At 39.2% G+C, this 19,231-nt stretch overlaps 1 protein-coding gene across 1 annotated transcript; it reads right to left on the minus strand.

Annotated features, from left to right (window-relative positions):
- Positions 1 to 17,394: 17,394 nt before the first annotated feature.
- Positions 17,395 to 18,948, minus strand: LOC138646043 (galanin receptor 2b-like). The gene is made up of 2 exons (XM_069735513.1): positions 18,575 to 18,948; positions 17,395 to 18,433 (listed from the first exon to the last, which is right to left on the minus strand). The coding sequence occupies exons 1-2, from the start codon at positions 18,946 to 18,948 to the stop codon at positions 17,698 to 17,700; spliced, it is 1,110 nt and encodes a 369-aa protein (XP_069591614.1). The 3' UTR covers positions 17,395 to 17,697.
- Between the last annotated feature and the right edge of the window lie 283 nt (positions 18,949 to 19,231).

Genomic DNA, 19,231 nt, shown 5'->3' on the forward strand with positions numbered 1-19,231 from the left:
CTACTATAATACTGCCCCTATGTACAAGAATATAACTACTATAATACTGCCCCCTATGTACAAGAATATAACTACTATAATACTGCCCCCTATGTACAAGAATATAACTACTATAATACTGCCCCCTATGTACAAGAATAGAACTACTATAATACTGCCCCTATGTACAAGAATATAACTACTATAATACTGCTCCTATGTACAGGAATATAACTACTATAATACTGCTCCTATGTACAAGATTATAACTACTATAATACTGCCCCTATATATATATAAATATATATTTCCTCTAGTTCTACAGATATATTTTTCGCTGTTTTGTTTGGGGCGCTGCCTTGAGTCTCCTGGTTATTCTCGTCTCCAGCCTCCTCTCGGGGTTTCCATGGTCTTTGCAGTTTCTTCTCTCCTTGGCTTTGGACCGTGATCTGATGATGTCACCTCCTGTAATCGGTATAATGTGTCCTGTGACTGGGGGTCTCTCTCCCACCGCGATCCCCCCGCTGCTGTAATAGGACTATGATCACCAGTGACAGATCTGTGCAGGCACTGAATAAGCAGGAGGTGCAGTGGATTAGATCAGTGGGCAGTAGATCATTTTCACCTGTCTTAAGGTGACGGCCTCAGCTCACTTTGAAATGGCTGATAACAGAGAGCAGTAGACTAGAATTACCTGCCAATAAGAAGCATTGAGGGATGAATTAATGACATTCGGCTGTTGAGCTCGGCCGCTGCAGCTGCATCAATACTCATCATGTGAACATTGGGTAGAGTAGTCCGTTTTATGGTATCGGTAACTGCACAAGAGACAATTATTAGAATTTATTGGATTAGTGTCTGAACATGACGGCGAGAAAGGTCATGTGATTATACTCAGCTAATGAGAGAGCCGCTCATAACCAGGCGAGAGAGCCGCGGAGCACACACATACCGCAGCGAAGCTGAGTACTGAGAACGGCAGCAGTCGCTGCACAGAAAATGCACTCACAAAGCAGAAAACACTATCTACAGTGATGAAAACAGTGATGAAAACAAGTATGTGATACAATAGAAAAAAAGAACTTAATATTGCGCACAGAACCTTTGCAATTATAGAGGTCAGGACCCATCCATCCTCCCTTCAATACGGCGCAGTCATCATGTCCCCTTTGCAGAAAAACACTCTCAAAGTGTGATGTTTCCCCCACCATGCTTCACTGTGGGGATGGTGTAATATATGACGGCGTAGTGTGCTACTAACAATATCTGTCTATTATCAATCTACAGTATACATATATATATATTATCTATCTATTATCTATATATTATCTATTATCTATCTATTTATCTATCTATCTATTATCTATTATCTATCTATTATCAATCTACAGTATACATATATATATCATCTATTATCTATCTATTATCTATCTATTATCTATCTATCTATTATCTATTATCTATTTATCTATCATCTATTATCTATCATCTATCTATTATCTATCTATTATCAATCTACAGTATACATATATATATATATTATCTATCTATTATCTATCTATTATCTATTATCTATCTATCTATATATCTATTATCTATCATCTATCTATTATCTATCTATCCATCTATTATCTATCTATCTATTATCTATATATTATCAATCTACAATATACATATATATATCATCTATCTATTATCTATCTATCTATTATCTATCTATCTATTATCTATCTATCTATCTATTATCTATCCATTATCTATTATCTATCTATTATCTCTCTCTTTATACATATCTATCTATTATCTATCTATTGTCTATCTATTATTTATCTATTATATATATATATATCATCTATCTATCATCTGTCTTTTATCTATCCATTATCTATTATCTATCTATCTATCTATCATCTGTCTATTATCTATTTATTAACTATCTATCTATCTATTATCTATCTATTATTGATCATCTATCTATTACAGTATCTATCTGTCTATTATCTATCTATTATCTGTCTATTATCTATCTTCTATTATCTATTTATTATCTATTATTTATTTATTATCTATCTGGTATCTATCTATTATCTATTTATTATCTATTATCTATCTATTTATTATCTATCTATCTATCTATCTATCTATCTATCTATCTATCTATCTAGAAGAAAAATATCCATTTGTATAAATAATAAAAAAGAAAAAGTAGGCAGCACTCCAATAAATGATGAAACAAGTGGCCTTTATTAGCCCATATGCCGGTGTGGCAACGTTTCGCCTGTGACCAGCCTTTCTCCAGCCTTGAGCCTTTGTGACCTTTGCTGTTCTCTTTCCTCGGTTCGTCCTCTGATCCCGCTCTCTCATTACATGTTATATTTGTCATGATGAAGAACTTATCTAATATTTCTTGTCGCTTCTGACGTGATCCCATTTCCCGGAATCTATAGATAGACGGCTATAGATAGATGTTATGTTCTCTATTATATTTACTTTTTTAAATATTAATGTGTTCTTTTCCCGTGACAATCCTGACAGCCCACGATAGGCAATTTAAAATAAATTACATGAAAATATCTGTAAAATAAGGGAAACGATACAGGCAGAGCGGCTGCAGATCTCGTACTCGAATGGGAAGAAGTTTCTGTAACCTAATATTTGTCTTAATTTATTCAGCATTTTATGGTAATTCCAGGTAATAACCAGATGATTATGGGAATATTATATTACTAGTCATTGGATTGTTCTAACATCCCCGAGATGCTATTATTAATGTCACTATTTTACTTTCTCTGAACCCACTTTGCCATAATTCAACCTGCCATGCCACCCGGAATATAGCTAAACTGCACAAATAATCCACTAAGATACCAGGGATATGATTTGTCTCCCTGGATCACAAAGGACGTACACCCAGTATGCCACTGGAGACATCATTGAAGCTACAGGGCCACTGGGTGCCACGGCAGTAATTCGTATGCCTCCTCGGTGCCGCCCCACGCACCCTGTTCACCTCGCGGCTTCTCGTAACGTCAGGCCACCTCGCTGAATTTTACCTCTTGCAGCTCTCCCCAGCACTGCTGCATCTGAAAGTGTTTCCATTTGGTGTAGGGGGCATGGCCGGTCTCTGCAGGAATTTATCCCTGCTGTGTCCTGCTTAGATTAGATTCCCCGGCCTATCCTGTGCCAACAGGCTCTTTATTAGGTAGCTTCTCCCACCACTCTTTGCCGGAACGTCGGTTGCTGGTCAGTCCATCTCCTAGTGTCCTGTTAGTTTTCTTTCTCCCATTATTGACCCGGCCTGTTTACCTGTCCTGTCTGACCTCTCTGCTCCTAACCTCGCTTACGTTTAATGATCCTGTGCTGCCTTCCCTGAATTCGTACCATCTGACAACACCAGTTTCGACCTCTTGTACCGCGTACTTGTTCCTCTGACCCTCCAGTCAGCTGCTGCAGAATCAGGGACTGCCATGGAGAGGTACCTGGTGTCTACCGGCAGCCCAGCCTATCCTCACTGTCAAAGATACACAGCCTTGGGGGGTCACGCAGAACCACCCGCTGTTACCTTTTCGTCAAAGAACGCAACTCTGTTTCCTCCAACTATCAGGCCAATTACGTAATTGATCGACGATTGATGGACGAGGGCATGGCAGCTTTCATTACTAGACCAGTTATTGGGGATCTCACAGTGAGTATATGGTATATACACCTCCGATTCCAACACATGGGATAGGTATATACCTCAGCTCCACAATAACCAAAGAACCACTAGTTTCCACCACCAATGTTTATACAGGCCGATTGGACACTCGATACAGGTAATATATGGCTTCAGGGGTGCGGTTTACAGAGCAAAAGGAACAGAGCTATTAAATTTTATGTTTCATCCAGAAAAGATAGGCAGTGTTTATAAAATATACAAAAGTATGCAAAATAGGAACAAAACAATACAATATATACAATTGCATAAAATAAAAAGGAATAATTAAAGAAACTTACTAAACCTAAGGTCACCGATATGGCTCAGAGCTTAGCGGAGGGAGCAACTCCAATGGGGAAAATGGAAGACCCACAGTGAGCTGTATCATCCTGAACTGACCATTGATCCAGACCCTGTTTCTGCTTTTTATTAACTCCAAGTTATACCCACACCTCCCCTTAATGATCTTAGGTGGGGGCGGATTCTGCAATGTTCTCAGTCCTTCATGATTTTTTGAGATCCCCAACTTACAAGATGCCATTGCCTCTGAAGGTCCCAGGCATAAGATATTGACGTCATATTTTATTTTGTGATTTTACCTTTATTAAGAGACCAAACATGACCAGGTTTGCGTCATCTATCAGGCCGTTATCCAGTTGGAGAGATTCTAGTGGACCTACAGTGATGTGAGTGAATGGGTCATGTCCGTCTCTTCACTACGACGCAAAAAATAAATATCCCATAAATATTGGATTGATACAAACCCCAATATTCCTACCGTGACCCCGTACATGGTCTGACTACTATAGACTCTTTTAGTTTTCTTTCATCATAATAAGCTCATCCTGGGGAACACAATTATCCTCCTAAGGTAAGCAAATTTCAGCCTGGTTGTCACTTCAGCAGAAAAGACCTTTCCTGTTTAATTACTTGTACACTGCAGGGATCCTCTGCCTCAAAAGAAGTTAAAGCGTTCTCTCTCTATTTCCCATCTTTTAATTACTTTCTCTCACTCCCTAGCTATATGTAATTTTCCCTTCTTCCCCATAACTTCAGTGTGAGGTTTGAAGGGTAAGCTCTTCTCCCAGATATTCTATGCAAGGGTGACATCCGGGGATGTCTTATGGATTTTAATTTTCTTTGACACTCACCGTCAGAGGCTTTAGTGAAGACCCGGTTGATGCCTAGTAGCACCCCTTCAGGGTAAGCCCAGCCCGTGGCACAGTGGGTCCACACACCAGCGTCACACAGTCTCTGTGTATCACTGTTACATTACATCGGCCCATGGACCCTGCCGACAAATTGGGACCCAGTGACGCCAAGTCTCTAGTACAAATTTTGTACGAGGAGGTACGTTATCAACGGGAGCATCAAGACCAGATGATGCAGGCAAGTGATGAGATGTGATGAAAAATGAGCTGCAGGGTTTGTACACTTCTATGTCCGTCCTGTCCCGCGCTTCCACCATAACAGGTCCGCCTACCTCAGCATGGACATGGTCTCCATTGAGCCATGTGGAGTGCCAAGGTCTGGTGGAGCAGCTAAGCTTCGGCTTCCACTTCCATCCCACTTTTATGGAGATCCCAAGGAGAGCCGTGGCTTCATAAACCACTGTTAGATCCACTGTACTCTCCACGCGCATCTTTTTCCTTCAGACCAGTCCAAGATTGCCTTCATGGTCTTTCTGCAGTCTCAACAGGGCAAACCCCCATTTGGGAGCTTGGAGGTCCTGAGACTCGTCAGGTGAGGTTGGGAGATTCTTGGAGATGTTTCGAGGAACCTGGCAGCATCTCATCTTCTACATCGTCCCTGCTGACTCTAAAACAGGGCATGGATACTGTGGTTCAGTATGCCTTACACTTCCACACCCTGGCTGCAAAAGCTGGCCTGGAATGAAGAAGCCCTGATGTCAACTTTCTGGCAGGGCCTGTCTGGTCATAACAAGTACGAGATGACAGACAGATCTACCATCCTCTCTGGATTGCCTTATACACCTCACGAATAGAATTGATCTCCGTTTCCATGAGCAAGATCCAGAGCAGGCTCGAGTGTCTTCTTTTTCTTGGAACCACTCAAGTCAGTTCCCATCCTTCAGTACCCTTTGGTGCCACAAGCTCCACTGCAGGCTCTAGAGCTGGTGCAGGTAGAGCAGGCCAAACTGTACAAGAGCGATATTGAAGGTATTGTGGCAACGTGTGCATGTACTGTGGAAGCGAGGGACATTATGTTCATCAGTGCGCAGTGAGGCCCAAAGGCCTCTTGCCCTTTGGGATAGTTGGACAGATAACCCTGGATGGGAAAGTTAGCTCTCCAAAACTTTTGACCCAAGTCACCTAGGTTTGGGGAAAGAGGTCTCTCTCTTCTGCAGCCCATTTAGACTCCTGGTCCGTTTCCAGGTGCCAACCTCATCCATCCTGAATTGGTTTGTCAGCTTGTTTGATCCGTAGTTGTTGCCTCCATTGACAGACACACCCTGGTGGAGCCTATTCGTCATGTTATGTTGCCTGTCATGCTGCAAATTGGAACCCATCACTCTGAAATAATCTCTTTTTATATGCTGCCTAGATCTATAAACTCTGTTCTGCTTGGTCTTCCATGGTTTCTTAAACACGTGCCGGTTATTGACTGGTCCGCTGGTCAGCTGCTGCAGACCCGGGGACTACCCTGGAGTTGTACATCATGTCTACAGGCAGTCCAGCCTATCCTCACCACCAGAGGCTCTACTGAAGACCCGGTAGATACCTAGTCATGGCCCCTCCAGGGTGTTGTGTAGTGGGTCCTCACCCAGCCGTCTCACACCGTCACAATATATCAGCAGCACACTGGGAACTTAGCTGAACTCTTTGGGCCACCTGAAATATAATAAAGTCTTCTAGGTCACCAGGGACAAAATTGAACCCACTATGACACCAGGGACATAATTCAACCTACAGGGCCATCAAAAGCATAAGAAAACATATTGGTCCCTCAGATAAACAAATGAAGCTACTGGGTGACCAGAGACAGTATAAATGTTATGAACTACAAAGGACCTAAATCCACTATGCCACTAGGGACATCAATAAAGCTACTGGACTACCATTAACATAACATGACCACCAGGGACATCAAATGAAACTCATTTGGCCACAAGACGCATAAGCCATCTATTCCACTAAGGACACAAGTCCACCTACGTGGCCACCAGGATTATAATTAAACTGATTGGGCCTCCAGATACATTAATAAACCCACTAGGCCGCCAGGCACAAAAGTCAACCTAGCAGGCCATGAGGAACATAACTAAGCTGAGGGACATACAACTACTAGGTCACCAGGGCATAGTCAAACCCATTGTATCCGCAAGACAGATTGAAATCCACTGGGTCACCAGTGGCTCAAAAAAAAAAAAATAAAACCACCAGAAAACCAGGGATATAGCCTACTAAATAAACAAGACAATTAAACCAATGGACCGTTAGGAAACAATAAAACCCATTGGGCTACCAGGAGCATAATTAAACTCCCTTGTGGCGGCAAAAAAAAACGACAAGACCACCAGGGAAATAGTTACATATGTTGGGAAAAAAAAGACCCAGGTCCCTCAAGTTCAACCTTTCTCCACCAATTATAATTATCTTTAGTTAAACCCACTAGACTCCCAGGGACATAAGCTTCTTAGCGAAACAGGACAAAATTATACCCAATGGACCACTGGAACCTAATTATTATTATTATTATTATTTATTGTTATAACGCCATTTATTCCATGGTGCTTTACATGTGAGGAGAGGTATACATAATAAAAACAAGTACAATAATCTTGAACAATACAAGTCATAACTGGTACAGGAGGAGAGAGGACCCTGCCCGCGAGGGCTCACAATCTACAAGGGATGGGTGAGGATACAGTAGGTGAGGATAGAGCTGGTCGTGCAGCGGTTTGGTCGATCGGTGGTTACTGCAGGTTGTAGGCTTGTCTGAAGAGGTGGGTCTTCAGGTTCTTTTTGAAGGTTTCGATGGTAGGTGAGAGTCTGATATGTTGGGGTAGAGGGTTCCAGAGTAGGGGTGATACGCGAGAGAAATCTTGTATATGATTGTGGGAAGAGGAGATAAGAGGGGAGTAGAGAAGGAGATCTTGTGAGGATCGGAGGTTGCGTGTAGGTAAGTACCGGGAGACGAGGTCACAGATATATGGAGGAGACAGGTTGTGGATGGCTTTGTACGTCATGGTTAGGGTTTTGTAATGGGGTCTCTGGGTAATGGGGAGCTAGTGAAGGGATTGACAGAGGGGAGAGGCCGGGGAATAGCGGGGGGACAGGTGGATTAGTCGGGCAGCAGAGTTTAGAATAGATTGGAGGGGTGCGAGAGTGTTAGAGGGGAGGCCACAGAGCAGGAGGTTGCAGTAGTCAAGGCGAGAGATGATGAGGGCATGGACTAGGGTTTTTGCAGATTCATGGTTGAGGAATGAACGGATTCGTGAAATATTTTTGAGTTGAAGTCGGCAGGAAGTGGAAAGGGTTTGGATATGTGGTTTGAAGGAGAGATCAGCGTCAAGGATTACCCCGAGGCAGCGAGCTTGTGGGACTGGGGAAAGTGGGCAGCCATTTACTATAATGGATAGGTTCGTTGGGGGGGTCGCTTGAGATGGGGGAAAGATGATGAATTCTGTTTTGTCCATGTTAAGCTAATACCCACTGAGCCAGCAGGGACAGAACCTTACAGGACTAAGTCACGAGGAAATGGGCCCAATGGGGCACTACACAGGTTGGGCATTGTTATGGGCACAGAATTTAGTCTGATCACACTGGGTTAATTATTTGCTCCTTATCTGAGATAGGAAGTGGGATTTGGCTGGTGGTATATAAGGGTATGGGTGGCACGTGGCATGACAATTGATGGTTTTCATTACACGGATACCCGGCAGTGAACAGGCCGAGCAATCTATATGTTCCCCGTACATAAGAGGTAACTATGCCGGCTCTTTATATTCCTCTGCAGCTGTATGAAACCTTTCTGCATTGTGTAATTCATTTATCCTTGCGCTATGTACGGTATGTCCTCCCCTATCCTCCATAACACGGGTATAACAGCATTATAGAAAAAATGACATTTGGTTGTGTTGCCTTTATAGCATTATGTAAATCACACTGATTCCCCATAATAAGACAGCGCAGTCTCCCCAGACACTAATAAATGGAAATATATAACGGAGTCAGCGCAGGGACGGTATATTACCGCCTCACTCTATACATGGAATTCAGAGACTGATTGTATTCATATATGCTAATTACCGGAGATTTATGCTCCAGGATTTAATGTAAGTGAATTACGGATATTGGGTCTGGGGAGGGTGTACGGCAGGTGCGGCCGCCATAATTACATGCTAGAAATGCTGGTAGTCCCTGGTAGTCTAGGGGTTAATGCATGGGTAATTGCTGAACATTTGCCTCTGTTGCATTCCTAGGTCTTTGAGTGGTAACAGGTGGCCATGTACAATACCTCTGTATATACAGTTTCCGATGTTAAAGCTTGCAATTTATCCGTAAAAAGCAGATGATATGCTCATCTAACATATGGTAGAAACTTGTGCATGCTCGGATTTTTTCACACACAGTATTGACTAATAAAAGAAAATCGCACATGTATTGCCTTATTGAATAACATTGCTCCATGCGCTGTCTGTTTTCTGACTGGATGAAAATATTCTCGTGTAAGTCTACCCTTATAGTAAGAATTTGGTTTATAGGCTTTACCCATTCAAGTAGACTTACTGTAACCAAATAAATCAAGATAAGGACATCCAAAGTGGTTAATTTATGGATCTTTGCAGATTGGCAAATGAAATGACAAGATCATCAATAGCACAAAGTATCCTACACATTATCCTTGGTATATAAGACCAAAGAACAGACAGGATTGAACTTCAGATTCAAAAGTCTACTCTTGTTGGATAAACTCTGGGCTGAAGAAGGTTATGATATATTTTGATTTGTTGGAAATATTTTGATTTCTTGCTTGTTTTTGTCAGAGATTCTAAATTTCTAGTAATGGAGAAAGACATCCAAAGTGCTTATTTCAGGTCTTTCGCGGACTGATATGATGAAACCACCATTTAGACAATGGACAAAGATCATCATTGGCACAAAGTATCCTATAAAATCTTCAGGCGTATATAGGTATGTGTTAGACAAAGAATACTGGAGCCCATATTCATCTGCAGATGCAGAAGGTTAAGTTTGCTCTTGTTGGATGAAATCTAGGATGCAGAAGGTTAAATTTTCCCTTGTTGGATGAAATCTAGGATGCAGAAGGTTAATTCTACTCTTGTTGGATGAAATCTGGGACGCAGGAGGTTAAGTCTTCCCTTGTTGGATGAAATCTAAGATGCAAAAGGTTAAGTCTACTCTTAGATGAAATCTGGGACGCAGAAGGTTAAGTCTACTCTTGTTGGATGAAATCTAGGATGCAGAAGGATAAGTCTTCCTTTGCTAAATGAAATCTGGAGAAATACAAAAGGTTCCCCAAGACGAAATTATGGAAAATGTGTATAATGCGTGTTTATTTTTCCAAATCTTGTTTATGAAATATTGGTGTATCCTGTATTTTTTGATTGTCTTTTAGAAATCTGTTACTGTTATCTCTTGATCTAGATGTTGTAGATATTTTGATTTCTTGTATGTTTGTTTCTGAATTTCTGACCTCATAGTAATGGACAAGGACATTCCGAAATGCTGAACTCAATATCTACACAGACTGATAAGACCAGACCACTTTGTAGACAAAGATTATAAGTATCTCATAGCAGAGTATAAAAGTCTGGGTTAGACAAAGAACAGAGGAGTCCAGATTGATCTGAAGATACAGAAGGTAAAGTCTAGTCATGTTGGATAAAATTTGGGATACAGAAGATAAAGTTTACTTTCTTAGATGAAATTTAGGATTCAGAAGGTGAGGTCTACTCTTGTTAGATGAAATCTGGGATGCAGAAGGTTTAGTCTACTCTTGTTGGATAAAATTTAGGATTCAGAAGGTGAGGTCTACTCTTGCTAGATGAAATCTGGGATGCAGAAGGTTAAGTCTACTTTTGTTGGATGAAATTTAGGATTCAGAAGGTGAGGTCTACTCTTGTCAGATGAAATCTGGGATGCAGAAGGTTAAGTCTACTCTTGTTGGATGAAATTTAGGATTCAGAAGGTGAGGTCTTCTCTTGTCAGATGAAATCTGGGATGCAGAAGGTTAAGTCTTCTCATGAATGAAATTTGGGGAAATATAACTAGGGGTTCCTTCAGATTAAATATTGGAACCTGTGTATAATGCATGTTTCATATCTTGTTGACATATTATTTGACTGTCTTATGTATATCTTTTAACTGCCTTGCATATAGTGGTCAGTTATATCTTTTGAGGTGTTCAAGATATTTAGATTTTGTGTATGTTTAGGTCAAGAGATCCTGAGCTTCTAGTAATGGACAAGGACACCTGAGCTGTTATCTTAGGATCTTGGTCTGCAGCTACGGAAGGTTAAGTCTACTCTTGTTGGACGATATCTGGAGAAATACAGCAAGGAGTTCTTCTAGAATAAATAATGGAAGCTGTTTATTGTTCCATATCTTATAGAACTGTGTTTATCATTTTAATTGTCTTTTAAGCTGTTAATGATATATTTTCATTACTTCTTTGTTTTTTGCCTTTACCACTTAAGCAACCGGTGTATTTTCAACTTTATCCTGTGTAAACCTATGTATTCTCGCATCAACGCCAGAACACCACATCTGTATCCTTCCTCCCTCACGTAGTTAATTGATTAATTAAATAGTTGCTGAGTAACGCAATTACTCATTATAAGTAGGTAGAGATGTAATAACATTGATAGAATTTGCTCATTTACATTGTATCCTGGCAGGTGCCTAATGAGAGGACGCGCTCTGCCTTTCCTGACATCGTTCTGAAAACACCATTATACAAACCCGTTTAATATGGATTTATATATTTCTTGACCCGGGGCCCATGAGGCTTCAACTATTTGCCAGCATAATAAATAAGTAAAAGGGGAGTAAAAAAATGAGAGCTCAACTAATGGTTATGGAAAATGCTTACAGGAAAATAGTCGTTACTTTAACAATTTACAACCCTATGTGTCTGGTGTTTCCAGCTGTCACGTCAGCAGATCTTTATCCATCTCTCGCAGCAGGAAGTCCCAGAATAAAGCAGAAACCATCATCTGACTCACATCCATCCTCTCCGCCACATGTAATCGTCTCTTCTTGTGATGTGTATGAAGATTAGAAAACTCCATCAGGATTGTCCGCCCCTGATTAGACAATACAACTAGTGATGAGCGAGTGTACTGGTTGCTCGGGTTTTCCTGTGCACGCTCGGGTGACCTCCGAGTATTTGTGACTGCTCGGAGATTTCGTTTTCATCCCGGCAGCTGAATGATTTACAGCTACTAGCCAGGCTGAGTACATGTGGGGGTTGCCTGGTTGCTAGGGAATCCCCACATGTAATCAAGCTGGTTAATAGCTGTAAATTATTCAGCTGCCGGGATGAAAACTAAATCTCCGAGCAGTCACAAATACTCGGAGGTAACCCGAGCATGCACAGGAAAACCCGAGCAACAAGTACACTCGCTCATCACTAAATACAACAATAACGGACTAAATATTACCCCAAACCAAAAAAAGGTCTCACTTTACTTTATTTAACAATTAAATGCACTGAAACGTCCATAAATGCATTTACTTGGAGAATATTTTGTGAAATTTCATTGGAGTCTATTATGTGAAAAGGATAGAAAAATGTTTGAACTAATTCATGCAAACAAGTCACAACAAAAATCAAAGAACTCACAGGGAAACTCCAGTCAGTACATTAAAATTACTCAAAAGCGTCTCTACCTGTCTCTACAAAATAACTACTATAATACTGCTCCCTATGTACAAGAATATAACTACTATAATACTGCCCCTATGTACAAGAATATAACTACTATAATACTGCCCCCTATGTACAAGAATATAACTACTATAATACTGCTCCTATGTACAAGAATATAACTACTATAATACTGCCCCTATGTACAAGAATATAACTACTATAATACTGCCCCCTATGTACAAGAATATAACTACTATAATACTGCTCCCTATGTACAAGAATATAACTACTATAATACTGTCCCCTATATACAAGAATATAACTACTATAATACTGCCCCCTATGTACAAGAATAACTACTATAATACTGCTCCCTATGTACAAGAATATAACTACTATAATACTGCCCCCTATGTACAAGAATATAACTACTATAATACTGCTCCTATGTACAAGAATATAACTACTATAATACTGCCCCCTATATACAAGAATATAACTACTATAATACTGCCCCTATGTACAAGAGTATAACTACTATAATACTGCTCCTATATACAAGAATATAACTACTATAATACTGCTCCCATATACAAGAATATAACTACTATAATACTGCCCCTATGTACAAGAATATAACTACTATAATACAGCCCCCTATGTACAAGAATAACTACTATAATACTGCTCCTATGTACAAGAATATAACTACTATAATACTGCCCCCTATGTACAATAATATAACTACTATAATACTGCCCCTATATACAAGAATATAACTACTATAATACTGCCCCTATGTACAAGAATATAACTACTATAATACTGCCCCCTATGTACAATAATATAACTACTATAATACTGCCCCTATATACAAGAATATAACTACTATAATACTGCCCCCTATGTACAAGAATAACTACTATAATACTGCTCCTATGTACAAGAATATAACTACTATAATACTGCCCCTATGTACAAGAGTATAACTACTATAATACTGCTCCTATATACAAGAATATAACTACTATAATACTGCCCCCTATATACAAGAATATAACTACTATAATACTGCCCCTATGTACAAGAATATAACTACTATAATACAGCCCCCTATGTACAAGAATAACTACTATAATACTGCTCCTATGTACAAGAATATAACTACTATAATACTGCCCCCTATGTACAATAATATAACTACTATAATACTGCCCCTATATACAAGAATATAACTACTATAATACTGCCCCTATGTACAAGAATATAACTACTATAATACAGCCCCCTATGTACAAGAATAACTACTATAATACTGCTCCTATGTACAAGAATATAACTACTATAATACTGCCCCCTATGTACAATAATATAACTACTATAATACTGCCCCTATATACAAGAATATAACTACTATAATACTGCCCCTATGTACAAGAATATAACTACTATAATACTGCTTCTATGTACAAGAATATAACTACTATAATACTGCCCCTATGTACAAGAATATAACTACGATAATACTGCTCGTATGTACAAGAATATAACTACTGTAATACAGCTCCTATGTACAAGAATATAACTACTATAATACTGCCCCTATGTACAAGAATATAACTACTATAATACTGACCCTATGTACAAGAGTATAACTACTATAATACTGCTCCTATGTACAAGAATATAACTACTATAATACTGACCCTATGTACAAGAATATAACTACTATAATACTGCCCCCTATGTACAAGAATATAACTACTATAATACTGCTCCTATGTACCAGAATATAACTACTATAATACTGCTCCTATGTACAAGAATATAACTACGATAATACTGCTCCTATGTACCAGAATATAACTACTATAATACTGCCCCTAGTTACAAGAATATAACTACTATAATACTGCCCCTATGTACAAGAATATAACTACTATAATACTGCCCCATGTACAAGAATATAACTACTATAATACTGCTCCTATGTACAAGAATATAACTACTATAATACTGCTCCTATATACAAGAATATAACTACTATAATACTGCTCCTATGTACAAGAATATAACTACTATAATACTGACCCTATGTACAAGAGTATAACTACTATAATACTGCTCCTATATACAAGAATATAACTACTATAATACTGACCCTATGTACAAGAATATAACTACTATAATACTGCCCCCTATGTACAAGAATATAACTACTATAACACTGCTCCTATATACAAGAATATAACTACTATAATACTGCTCCCTATGTACAAGAATATAACTACTATAAAACTGCTCCTATATACAAGAATATAACTACTATAATACTGCTCCCTATATACAAGAATATAACTACTATAATACTGACCCTATGTACAAGAGTATAACTACTATAATACTGCTCCTATGTACAAGAATATAACTACTATAATACTGCTCCTATGTACAAGAATATAACTACTATAATACTGCTCCTATGTACAAGAATATAGCTACTATAATACTGACCCTATGTACAAGAGTATAACTACTATAATACTGCTCCTATGTACAAGAGTATAACTACTATAATACTGCCCCTATGTACAAGAATATAACTACTATAATACTGCCCCTATGTACAAGAATATAACTACTATAATACTGCTCCTATGTACAAGAATATAACAACTATAATACTGCCCCCTATGTACAAGAATATAACTACTATAATACTGTTCCCATGTACAAGAATATAACTACTATAATACTGCCCCTATGTACAAGAATATAACTACTATAATACTGCCCCCTATATACAAGAATATAACTACTATAATACTGCCCCCTATGTACAAGAATATAACTACTATAATACTGCTCCCTATGTACAATAATATAACTACTATAATACTGCCCCCTATATACAAGAATATAACTACTATAATACTGCCCCTATGTACAAGAATATAACTACTATAATACAGCCCCCTATGTACAAGAATAACTACTATAATACTGCTCCTATGTACAAGAATATAACTACTATAATACTGCCCCTATATACAATAATATAACTACTATAATACTGCCCCTATATACAAGAATATAACTACTATAATACTGCCCCTATATACAAGAATATAACTACTATAATACTGCTTCTATGTACAAGAATATAACTACTATAATACTGCCCCTATGTACAAGAATATAACTACGATAATACTGCTCCTATGTACAAGAATATAACTACTGTAATACAGCTCCTATGTACAAGAATATTACTACTATAATACTGCTCCTATGTACCAGAATATAACTACTATAATACTGCCCCTAGTTACAAGAATATAACTACTATAATACTGCCCCTATGTACAAGAATATAACTACTATAATACTGCCCCATGTACAAGAATATAACTACTATAATACTGCTCCTATGTACAAGAATATAACTACTATAATACTGCTCCTATATACAAGAATATAACTACTATAATACTGCTCCTATGTACAAGAATATAACTACTATAATACTGCCCCTATGTACAAGAATATAACTACTGTAATACTGCCCCCTATGTACAAGAATATAACTACTATAATACTGCCCCTATGTACAAGAATATAACTACTATAATACTGCCCCTATGTACAAGAATATAACTACTATAATACTGCCCCTATGTACAAGAATATAACTACTATAATACTGCCCCTATGTACAAGAATATAACTACTATAATACTGCCCCTATGTACAAGTATATAACTACTATAATACTGCCCCTATGTACAAGAATATAACTACTATAATACTGCTCCTATGTACAAGAATATAACTACTATAATACTGCCCCCTATGTACAAGAATATAACTACTATAATACTGCCCCTATGTACAAGAATATAACTACTATAATACTGCCCCTATGTACAAGAATATAACTACTATAATACTGCCCCTATGTACAAGAATATAACTACTATAATACTGCCCCTATGTACAAGAATATAACTACTATAATACTACCTTTTGCACTAGCACCGATGTCTAGAATGTGTCTTTATATAGTGAGCACATACCATATATATATTCCTGCCATGTCAGACCTATCCGTTCTGCATATTTATGCTATTTTCCATATTTGCATGAATACATTATAGATACGCTTTCTACAGGACATCTAGAGGTACAGACTGGAGTTTCGCGGTGACTCTTTCACACGGGGTCTTCTGAGCACACACTGATGTCGGTGATGCTGTCACGTTATCTCCGCAGGGCTCGTACGTCTGTGGTCTTTTCTCCTGAGATCTGTGTGATCACTCTACGCTTGGTCCTTGTGTTCTCAGCCTTTGCCCTTTTCAAAGTCTGTACATGTATTATAGTCACATCCGTAATACCGCCTACCAAAGAAAGTCATGACACACAGCTTCTACCTGAGACATTAATGAAACGAGAGGTGACATGGCAACGGGGTGCAATGGAAGAACAAAAAAAGAAGAAAACTTTACACTGTCATCTTTTTTTAGGGCTGAAATCACTTGTGATGAATCTTCCTTGATTTTCTGGCTTCAAATTCACAGCCAACACCAATTTGAAGTGGTTTGACCAAAGATGGCCACTTTTTATGGTTTGATCTTCAACACGTGTCTATAAAAATTTTGAGGCAGAGCAAAAAAAAGCCTCTTCCTTTAATATATTCATAAGCCCCTCAGATGAGGCACAAAAAGATCTTACAAGTTGGTCATTAAAGATCATGATCCAGTGTGTTCCTCTCTGATCTCAGTCCAAAAGATTCAGAAAAAGACAACTCTAATTACCTCGCAATAGGGTCTTCAAAAATAAGCTATGGACCTCTATCTAGATGTTCTTCAGAGAGGTACCAAGGAACTTAAATCAAACCGAGTTTTCTTATTCCAAGATTTGGGGATTTTCTTACCCTACCACATACAGTATACCCATTTTATTATCAGTGAGGGAGGGACCACTTATGGCTTCTTGGCTGTGTCTCAGAAGCTTTAGGTCTTTTTCAAGCATCAAATCTAAGCTCAACAATGAAGATGTTCCTTCCACCAATAATATGGGTGAAAGAATCTTACAAGAAACTTCTTGTTCTTCATCCAGGAAGCCTTAAATTTCCTTTTCGGACTAAGCGTCTTATCTATCATTCATGGAGTGCCCAGTGGTCTGGAGGAATCAGAGTGGTTACCACCTATCGATCGTACGTTCCGCTTGCCGTGGTCTTCATTTATGTGGGACACTTCTGTAGATGCGGCATCGAAACCCGGTTCAGCGAGAGCCGCATTCACCACATGAACTTTATTTCGACCTTTCTTCCTCAAGAGACAGCTGAAGACTTTCTGGAAACCTTTACGGAAGTGTTTGGACACCAAAGCATAGACAATAGGGTTGAGGCAAGAGTTGGCATATGCCATGCAATGAGATAGTAGTCGGAAGGCATAGGTGACCTGGTTAAATGGAAAATCACCGTAGAGGTAACACATGACCACAACGTGGTGAGGAAGCCAGCACAGGCAGAAGAGGACGGTCACAATGATGATCATCTTTGTCACTTTTCTTTTAGCTTTCTTAGACTCTGACATGTCTTCGAGAGGATCAACAGCAGTCCACAAATACTTAATGGTTCTGGTGTAAGACAGACTGACTATAAGCACGGGGATGACGTATCCTACTATGAAGGTGCCGGTATCCATAATTTTTCGAGTCCTTTCCTTCCATCCTGGCATGCAAATGTGGCTGGTCTCAAAATCCATCAGGTCGTAATAGCTCAGATAAGGTCCAGCAAAGACCACGGACAGACCCCATATTATAGCCAACGTGGCCACCGCATTGCACGGAGTCCTTAGTTCTCTGGAGCGTAGAGGATATCGAATTGCTAAATATCTGCAGAGGAAACAATAAAATTAGAGTTAGAACTTTGGTAAAACTAACCACCACGAAGATATTTTACGACTAGAGACAGTCCCCAGTTCCTTAAGTGCCTCCAACAAACCCAAAAAACGTCAATAAGACCTGTAGGCATACCTGTCAACGGACACTGCGGCCAGTGTGAAGCTGCTGGCGTACATGGTCAAGTAGATGAAGAAGTGGACCGCCTTGCACATGAAAGCTCCGAAGACCCAGTCTTCCAGGGAGTAGATGGTGGCTTGGAAGGGCACGCAGAAGATGATGAAGGAGACATCTGCGATGCTGAGGTTGAGGATGAAGAGATTGGTGGTGTTGTGGGTTCTCTGTCCACTCCTTAAAAGAACAGCTAGAACCAGACTGTTGCCCACCGTGCCCAGCAGGAAGATGAGGGAGAAGATGACTGGGACCACCACACTGGCTGGATTAAAGAGACTGAAGTCAGATGAATTCCAGGGGCCGGTTAGGGCCACAAAGTCCTCGTGATCCGACATGGATCCTACTGGAGGAGCTGCAAAATAAATACACATAAATTAAGTCTTTCCTGGAAATATAATGTCTTGTGACATCTTTTAGCGTTTTACACAGCAGTAATGGTGCCCATGATGGTCCCCAAAGAGGTCACCTATGTTTCTATGGATCAATGGCATTTTCATGTAGAGTTATATCAGTCTTGACCGTCATTTTGGCGCTTTATTCAGGAAGTTTAATAGTTGCTACTTGTATAGTAATATGTTGGATAATGGGAAATTATCTTTGCAATTTTGCCGGAAAAAA

The sequence above is a fragment of the Ranitomeya imitator genome, chromosome 7 (genome assembly GCF_032444005.1).
Source record: "Ranitomeya imitator isolate aRanImi1 chromosome 7, aRanImi1.pri, whole genome shotgun sequence".
Lineage (NCBI taxonomy): Eukaryota > Metazoa > Chordata > Amphibia > Anura > Dendrobatidae > Ranitomeya > Ranitomeya imitator.